The sequence below is a fragment of the Rhinoderma darwinii genome, chromosome 12 (assembly GCF_050947455.1).
Source record: "Rhinoderma darwinii isolate aRhiDar2 chromosome 12, aRhiDar2.hap1, whole genome shotgun sequence".
Classification (NCBI taxonomy): domain Eukaryota; kingdom Metazoa; phylum Chordata; class Amphibia; order Anura; family Rhinodermatidae; genus Rhinoderma; species Rhinoderma darwinii.
The window spans coordinates 16,942,116-16,951,944 of NC_134698.1; the positions used below are offsets into that span (position 1 = coordinate 16,942,116).

At 43.5% G+C, this 9,829-nt stretch overlaps 1 protein-coding gene across 1 annotated transcript; it reads left to right on the top strand.

The window, feature by feature from the left end:
- The first annotated feature begins 1,184 nt into the window (after positions 1–1,184).
- LOC142664799 (TOG array regulator of axonemal microtubules protein 1-like) lies at positions 1,185–3,726 on the top strand. The gene is made up of 5 exons (XM_075844133.1): positions 1,185–1,264; positions 1,346–1,451; positions 2,177–2,412; positions 2,546–2,704; positions 3,110–3,726. The coding sequence occupies exons 1-5, from the start codon at positions 1,221–1,223 to the stop codon at positions 3,231–3,233; spliced, it is 669 nt and encodes a 222-aa protein (XP_075700248.1). The 5' UTR covers positions 1,185–1,220; the 3' UTR covers positions 3,234–3,726.
- Positions 3,727–9,829: the final 6,103 nt, after the last annotated feature.

The window sequence follows — 9,829 nt, forward strand, 5'->3', positions numbered from 1 at the left end:
AGCTGTCAGCCAACACTCGCAGCGCTCCATACTTCTTAAACTGCACCAGAACATACCGGTGCGTCCTGTTGCGTTAAGGGGTTAAAGGAGAACTCCACCTACATGGAGGAGCAGTATAATCACAATACTACAGTATAAACATTGTCATTTCTCATTCTGTTTTCAGCGTCCGATTAACCGCCTGAAATTTCCCCCGATTGCTCAATGTCAGGAGAAATGTCCGGACCTGACGTCTGCAGCGCCATGTAAGTAGTCAGTACTGGTGACCTATATCTATTACACTACAGGTCCATTACAGGGGAACTCTATCAGGAGGAGAAGTCTCTCCCCGTCTTCTCTACTAATATGTGACATTATATATATCTATAGTTACTCCCCTTATATTCCTGCGTCCAGCGCGGGAGGACGGCGGCCATCACTACTGATGTATATTATTGTATCGCTACTCACAGCTCATGTAGGAAACACATGAACAATTCTCCTGAGTCTGGAATATGTTACACGGCTCATAGAATATCTGCAGTCATCCAGCGTGGAAGTGCAGAGAGAAATCAGGAATTGCAGGACTAATATAGAACTGTCTCCATTCTGTACAGATGGAGCATCTCCTGCTTACATGGCGGAGCAGCCACATATACAGGGGTGTAAGAAGTCCCGTATTCCCGTCCCCAAGGACAAGAAGAACATGTCCGGAGAAGGGAAGACCAAGCTGCCGGCAGTACAGATGGGGAAGAGTTTAGTGGCGCAGACAAATGCTTCCATCAGTCATCCAGGTACTTCTACTTCACTCCATTATATAGATAATAAACGATAATCATAAAGGACATCAGACACCCGACAAACCCGAGCGCTGAGCATCTATATCATGGACCTGGTGGCTGCTCCCACTAAACAGTCCCTATTGTGGTAGTCAATATTGTGCCATCCCTCACTGAGCCCCCTTGGCCAACTACAAGCCAATAGATAAATCACGTGCGGGCGCTACCCTGCCCCCATAGACATGTACAAAGCAGGAAGGGTTTTAAAAATGGTCAACATGGATCACATGACCCCTCCTGACCCTTCTGACTGGTCTAAAGGGCTCAGCGAGTGTCGGCAAACTTATTCTGAAGACGTCATCAGCGTTCATGTCATATCAGTCATTCTACATTTATTACTACGCAGTTGTACACGCTCAGCCCATGGAGAGACCTGAAGTGAAGCGCCTCTCCAAGCCCAAGATGGCCGTCTGTGAAGCCCTGGAGCTGCTGAGCAAGAACGACTGGTGAGGACAATGACACAGAGGATGGGTAGAAACAGATATAATGTGCAGTTTATATCACTAAGTCCTATGTATCATCTACAGGGAGAAGAAGATCGCCGGTCTACAGGTCGTCCGCTCCCTCTCTGTCCATCATCAGGATATTGCTGCACTGAGGATCCAAGAGCTGCATGCCGCCGTCACCCATGAGGTTATTATACACCTCTAATAATAGTCACTTCTATTATACACTGATCCTAAATTCAGTCTTACATCTGATGTGTATGGAGAGGGTGGTGGTGATGTGGGACCAGAAATGACTCAACTCCATATTATGTAGGATCTCTGGGTAGGAAGCATTGTACAGAAGCAGAATCACCGTATATATTGTATAAATAAGAGTGTAATTTATTGCACTAAACATTTCTATCAGTAGATGGCAGGTTAGAATATTATACTACAGCACAGTATACAGGCCTGTATAAAACTACTTTGTGTTCCATGGCGATCATGGATGGATGAATGGATGGATCCTCAAAATGGAGTTTGATAGCACACCATGTGGTAAAGCCCGGTAGTGCAAGGTAAACAGGGTAGTTTTAGGCTAGGATTACACGAAAGATTTTGATGGATATAGGTGTAGCTGTGGAACAATTGGCCAACTAGTAATGTCCTGGTTAGGACTGCCAGATAACGATACAACAAAGTACCTACTTATCTAACAATCGTTTTAAAAAACATGTAAACTACTCGATCGTCTAATAACTGGTGACATGTCAGAGGACATTTCCTCTCTGGCAGTGTTGGGTGAACATCACCTGGGTAGCCTTGTCCTTAACATGAAACATTACCATTGACAATTTTGATAACAGTGATCCTTTGTCAACTTTTCGTTCTCCTACTGATCTGACCCGTTCTTCCTTAATTTACCTACAGGTGAAGAATTTAAGATCAGCGGTGTCCAGAGCTGCCATGGTCTGCCTAGGTGACATGTTTCAGGGGCTACAGGACAAGATGCTATACGGACTTAACATCTCCGTCCGTCTCCTTCTGCAGATGAGCGGAGAATGTAACACCTTTCTCCGTGACGCAGCAGAGGAGGCCTTGTCCTCCATGGCCCGTAACATCCACCCGGGCAGAGCGCTCGCCGCCCTCATTGACGGCGGGTTAAGGTATTTCTATATGTTGAATACAATCAGTGTCATATTGTAATACGATAAAGATATGAGAAATTGTCTAAAAGTTTTTTATTGAGTCCAAACAATAAATTCTATATTAACCCTTTCTACCCTTTTGTTTTTACAGTCATCTTAACTCGATAGTGAGATCCTGTGCAGCCAAACAACTATACACCATCGTGCTGAGGAGCGGAGCCAATTACATCCTGTCTGGTGGCAGAGGCATTACTGACAGGGCTATACCAGCCATCACCCGGTCTGCCCAAGATGGCTGCCCTGAAGCCAGGTGAGATACCTTCATATAGACTATATACACAATGTCCATGGACTGTTATTAGGAGCTCAGATGTAAAACCAATGGAAATAGAAGGGTGACAAGTGAATGCTTCATAATGAATGGAAGCTGCTGATTTTGGCTCCTGAAGAACCTTCCTCAGACATGAGAAGACAGAAGCGCTGACATTTTATTCTTATTATTCAGCGTTGCCATTTACAAGTCATAAAACCTGTGTGACAAGTATTGGGGGATCTGCAGGGGCGGCTGTACTGGGGGTCACTCTGCTTTTCTAAAGACAGATTGGGGATAACTCATGTAGCCGTGTAAATATATCTTATATCAGTATCTTCATGTCTCATATAGATTTCTATAGTTCTTGTTGATGTTTATTTAACCATAAATTATATGTGACAGGATGCACGGCCGGAACACCCTGCAGCTTCTGGCTCATCACCCCAGATTTATACCGATGGTGAGGAAGTATGTGACACCGCAGAACCTTCCCGCCATTAAGAAAATGATACGCAACATCATGTAAATCCTGCAGTCGTCAATCATTGAACATTTAAAAAAAACTAAAAACTTCCCCCTTCACCCCTTTCCCGTACCAACAAGAGAACTGTTCCTGGAATGGGATTGGCGTCTGATAGATAAGACCTGGAAGCCGACGCTCCTCATAACATCGGTGTAACAAAGAAATGAAGATTTCCCGCCTGTCCCCTCCCCCCTCCCCTCACCAACAAGAGAACTGTTCCTGGAATGGGATTGGCGTCTGATAGATAAGACCTGGAAGCCGACGCTCCTCATAACATTGGTGTAACAAAGAAATGAAGATTTCCCGCCTGTCCCCTGCCCCCTCCCCTCACCAACAAGAGAACTGGGAGACCGGACTGTAACGTCTGTAAGCCCAAAACAGACTGACCACAAGAACTTCTTCAATAAGAAATATAAAGACTCCCGGCCCATCCCCCTCTCCTTACCGACAAGAGAACTTACATGTAAGATTTTTTTATAAACGCCATCACTTTATTTATCGGCACAATAAACAGAAAATGAAAGATTTTACTTGTGCCGCTGTTTTATTATTTCTCTTCTTCTTCATCATCTCTGTTACTAATAAAGGGGCTGAACTAGAAATGAATGAGGAATAAAGATAACAAGATGGAACTTCTTACCAATTTCTTCCACTTAGTAAATCCAGAACTCTGTGATCACTGTGGAATATGTATAGTGACGGGGGAACCGGGAATGTCATGTGGTAAAGTGAGACGTCCTTCTGTAGTCCCCATTGCTGATAACTGATAGGAATATGTATAGTGACGGGGGAACCGGGAATGTCATGTGGTAAAGTGAGACGTCCTTCTGTAGTCCCCATTGCTGATAACTGATAAGAATATGTATAGTGACGGGGGAACCGGGAATGTCATGTGGTAAAGTGAGACGTCCTTCTGTAGTCCACATTGCTGATAACTGATAGGAATATGTATAGTGACGGGGGAACCGGAAATGTCATGTGGTAAAGTGAGACGTCATTCTGTAGTCCCCATTCCTGATAACTGATAAGAATATGTGGATTATTAGCAGCACAGACACTGAGGATACCAAAACTAGAAGTGGCACCAATGATTGACAGATGGCTGTATCTCTTATGGGCGCACTCTTGCAGACTGGATGTATATGGGGGCACTGTTGCAGGGTAGCTCTGTGTTTTCACTGTTGCAGATTTGGGCATTATGCGGGCACTGTTACAGGTTGTGTTTGCTATAAAAGCACTGTTACAGGTTAGTTCTGTCATGGGGCACTGTTTCAGATTGGTTCTGTCATGGCGCACTGTTACAGGTTAGTTCTGTCATAGGGCACTGTTACAGGTTAGTTCTGTCATAGGGCACTGTTACAGGTTAGTTCTGTCATAGGGCACTGTTACAGGTTAGTTCTGTCATGGGGCACTGTTTCAGGTTAGTTCTGTCATGGGGCACTGTTACAGGTTAGTTCTGTCATGGGGCAATGTTACAGATTAGTTCTGTCATGGGCCACTGTTACAGATTAGTTCTGTCATGGGGCACTGTTACAGGTTATGTAAAGACGGGGTAGGGAGACAGACAGGTGAGCCCTAATCTACCCGCCACTCAGTCCCTGCCTACTTGCAACGGCCCATCCTAGGTGACGGCGTACAACTGGGCGCTGGTCCCTACTCTCACTATGTGCACGACAGACAATCAGACAAGGGTACATAGAAGCTAAGGGAAATGGGGCAGATGCCCACGGCAACACCGTGAGCTACAAGAGTAGTGAATAAGCCGAGTCAAACCAGGAGTGTACGAGGTACCAAACGCAGAGCAGGAGAGTAGTCAATAAAGCCAGGGTCAATATGAAGCAGAGGACAAATAGTACAAGCAGCAGCAGAGCCAGGAAACAAGCAGAATCACAGGCAAAGGAGAAGCAGGAAATGAAGGTATAAATAGACAGAGGGCGGGAGCTAGCTCCGTCTGGCCAGGCTGTGGTAGGCTCTCCCACTCCTCAGCCTCCCAGCCTGAGTGGTAGAAGAAGGAGTCACTCTATCAGACTTAGGAGCAGGTGCAGACTGACTAACCACGGGCGTCGACACAGAAGCTGTGTCTGGCAGATCCATTACAGGTTAGTTCTGTCATGGGGCACTGTTACAGGTTAGTTCTGTCATGGGGCACTGTTACAGGTTAGTTCTGTCATGGGGCACTGTTACAGATTAGTTCTGTCATGGGGCACTGTTACAGGTTAGTTCTGTCATTGGGCACTGTTACAGATTAGTTCTGTCATGGGGCACTGTTACAGGTTAGTTCTGTCATGGGGCACTGTTACAGGTTAGTTCTGTCATAGGGCACTGTTACAGGTTAGTTCTGTCATGGGGCACTGTTACAGGTTAGTTCTGTCATAGGGTACTGTTACAGGTTAATTCTGTCATGGGGCACTGTTACAGGTTAGTTCTGTCATGGGGCACTGTTTCAGATTAGTGCTGTCATGGGGCACTGTTACAGGTTAGTTCTGTCATGGGGCACTGTTACAGGTTAGTTCTGTCATGGGGCACTGTTACAGCTCTATTTATGTCTTTCAATGGGAGTTCATCAACCAAAACAACAAAAAAGCAGGTTAAAAATACAACAAAAACACAGAGTGTGAACCCGGCCTATGTTCGTAGTAGAGTAAGGGACGTAATAAAACCCACCGGAAAGGAAAATTACCACTAAACTGTCTGTCAGTGAATCCTAATTAATTTTGGACCATTTTCAAATGCATAGGCAGCAAGTACTTTAGGAACATTGATACTTTATGAAGATATGATAAGATCGCTAATGCAGGACATCAGTCAGAGGAGCATCAGAGATTTCATGTCCTAAGCAACTGTAGCAAACGAAGATAAGAATCAGCTGCCTGATTAGACTTGGGCATAGAGTATACAGCTAGCTATAGAGGCCAGGCCTGTGTTGACTCAACGTATACATCTGAGTGTCCATTCAGGCGTTGGGGTTAAAATCACATGCGTTTTTACCTCGATTTGCTGCGTTTTTCGATGCTATTGCAGTAAAGTACACAACTGCATCGAAAATTGCCTCATATACCCCTGAGGACACCATGTCTACGGTGAAAAATGTCAGGGGGGCATTGCTTTTGTGATTTTAAAATTAAATAAGAGGCTCTTTGTACTGTTGTATGGGACAGCGTTCTGCAGACGCACCCCAACGACTAAATAGTAGTTCGGAATTTTACAGCCCAACACCTTGCCATTGTATAATTGTAACGACTGCAGTGCAAAGATTGTTGAGGCACTTCAGCTTAAAGGGGTTTTCCCCATAATCCCTGCTTATCACCTATCCACAGGATAGGTGATAAATATCTGATCGTTGGGGTCCAACCGCAGGGGCCGCTATCGTTCACAAGAACAGGCTTACCTTGATGTTCCTGGGAGCCTCATAGAAATGGAGCAGTAATGTGCATGAAAGGCCACCGCTCCATTCATTTCTACCATTCATTTCTACCAAAGATAGCGCTCGGCAGCCCTATATAAGTGAATGGAGCGGGAGATAGGTGATAAATAATGATTTTGGGAAAACTCCTTTAAAAAGATGCCATCACAGAGCCCTTATTAGTTTTTCAACATTCATTAGGTTGTAGATCATGTTAATAAACAGTTATGTTGTATAATTATTGAGTAGATCTATACAGGATCTATTGCTTAGTAGAGTGGAAATAGGATAATTTTCTTGCCTAAGGCAAATTGTTGGTGAGATTATCTTGTAGTTTTACCCACCGTCTACTGGGCTTAACCTTTAGTTTGTGTTAAATTAATTCAAACCCCCGACAAGACCCCTTAATTGATGCAGACTCTCAACTAGACGGCTAAATTAGTTAAGACCCCTAAATTCAGACCCTGACAAGACCCCTAAATTCAACCCCCCAATCTGGCCCCAGGGCCCGAAATTAATTAAGACTCCAGTCCCGACCCCAAATTAATTAAGACTCCAGACCAGACTCCTAAATCAATTATGACATAAAAGATAAAATCAGACCCCCAGACTAGACCCCCTATGAACTTACTGCTCCTGGATTTAGTTCTCTTCCAAGGCCCTGCTATATAATGGGCCGCCGTTATTTTTGTTTGAGGGAGGTAGTGCTGCCTCCATCTTTCTTTGAGGATGCTTGCTTGAGCACCAGTGTCCCATAATGCCTGGACTGGAACATCATTCAGTTGCAGGATGAAACATCTTTTTCCTATTAAATTGATGAGCTTTCTTTGACCTCTTGATACATTTTTGCATATCTGTAAGTTAGTAGTTGTGCTCTTCCTATTTGCAACTTGCTGTGTGTTGCTCTGTTGAAGCTCCAGTTGTTTGATGCGCTCACACACATTTCGGAAGTTAGCGTGTAATAGATTGTCTCTGGCCTCCATACCTGAGGATGTAACTTGCTGTGGTTGGGACTGGAGCTTGGCACATGTTACTGGTTGTCCCTCACCAGCAACCTCCTGTCTTTTAACCCCTTAAGGACACAGCCTGTTTTCGCCTTATGGACCAGGCCATTTTTTTCAAAACTGACGTGTCACTTTATGTGGTAATAACTTTAGAATGCTTTCACCTATCCAAGCGATTCTGAGATTGTTTTCTTGTGACACATTGGACTTTAAGTTAGTGGTAAAATTTGGTTGATACATTCAGTGTTTTTTGTAAAAAACACCAAAATTTTGAGAAAATGTTTAAAAATTAGCATTTTTCTAAATTTAAATGTATCTGCTTGTAAGACAGATAGAAATACCACACAAAATAGTTACTAGTTCACATATCCCATATGTCTACTTTATTTTGGCATCGTGTTTTGAACATTCTTTTATTTTTCTAGGACATTACAAGGCTTAGAACTTTAGTAGCAATTTCTCACATTTTCAAGAAAATTTCAAAAGGTTATTTTTTAGTGACCAGTTCAGTTCTGAAGTGGCTATGAGGGCCTTACAAATTAGATAGACTCCATAACTCACCCCATTTTAAAAACGTCATTCCTCAAAGTATTAAAACAGCTTTTAGAACGTTTCTTAACCCTTTAGGTGCTTCACAGGAATTACAGCAAAGTGGAGGTGAAATTTACAAATTTCATTTTTTTTTTTGCAGAAAATCAGATTTAATCCATTTTTTCCTGTAACACAGAAGATTTTACCAGAGAAACGCTACTCAATATTTATTGCCCAGGTTCTGCAGTTATTCGAAATGTCCCACATGTGGCCCTAGTTTGGTAATGGACTGAAACACAGGCCTCAGAAGCAAAGGAGCACCTAGTGGATTTTGGAGCCTCCTTTTTATTAGAATATATTTTAGGCACAATGTCAGGTTTGAAGTGGTCTTGTGGTGCCAAAGCAGTAGAAACCCCCCCCAAATGTGACCCCATTTTGAAAACTACACCCTCAGGGAATTTATCTAGGGGTATAGTGAGCATTTTGACCCCACAGGTTTATTGCAGAAATTATTGGAATTAGGCCATGAAAATGAATTTTTTTTTCAATAAAATGTAGGATTAGCTTATTTTTTTTTCATTTCCACAAGGACTAAAGGAGAAAAAACAACCCAACATTTATAAAGAAAATTCTCCTGAGAACAGCAATACCCCATATGTGGTTATAAACTGCTATTTGGACACACGGCAGGGCTTAGAAGGGAAGGAGTGCTATTTGGTATTCAGATTTTGCTGGATTGGTTTGCGGCTCCATGTTGCATTTGAAAAGCCCCTAAGGAACCAAAACAGTGGAAACAACCCAAAAGTGACCCCATTTATAAAACGACACCCCTCAAGGTACTTATCTAAGGGTATAATTAGCATTTTGACCCCACAGGTTTTGTTGTCTGAATTTATTTGTATTAGGCCGTATTTACTGGTATTTCAATATATAATGTGGGGGCATGTGTATGTTGTGAAGAGCAAATCAGAGTATAATAAAAGGTTACATAAATAATACAATTAATAATTCATAGATGTGTGGTAAGCCTTGAAACAATCTTTTATGCACAGGCCAGGTTTTTAGGGGCAGGTGTCGCACTAAGTGGTGTCCCCTCTTATGCCCCTTTTGCTACACACTCTGCACCTTTTTTGGGATCTTCCCTTCTTTTCAGTTTGGGGAACGATGCCGGCACAGTGTTGCCCTGGTACAATACGGGCATCCTCATTTTCCGCAGATGTGCTTGGGCTCTCCGCTTCCTGGTTTTCAAACACAAGCACCTTGATAATCTCCTGAAAATTAAGGAATAACCCTGTCCGGCCTGCACATTTGGATATCACATAAGCGTTATACAATGCCATCTGTACCATGTGCACAGCCACCTTTTTGTGCCACATCCTTGTTTTTCTCATGGCACTATAGGGCTTCAGCACTTGATCTGAGAGATCAACCCCTCCCATGTATTTGTTATAGCCCACAATGCAATCTGCCTTGTGGGTCACTGTGGTGGTACCTCGTACATTGACAGTGGTGCTGCCGTTCCCATGTATTGTGGTCAAGAGAAGGACATCCCTCTTGTCCTTATACTTGATGAACAACACGTTCTCGCTGCATAATGCCTGCTCTCACCCCTTCTGACACGTTGGCCAAGCAGTGTTTTATGGAGGCCTTTCTGGTTTTTG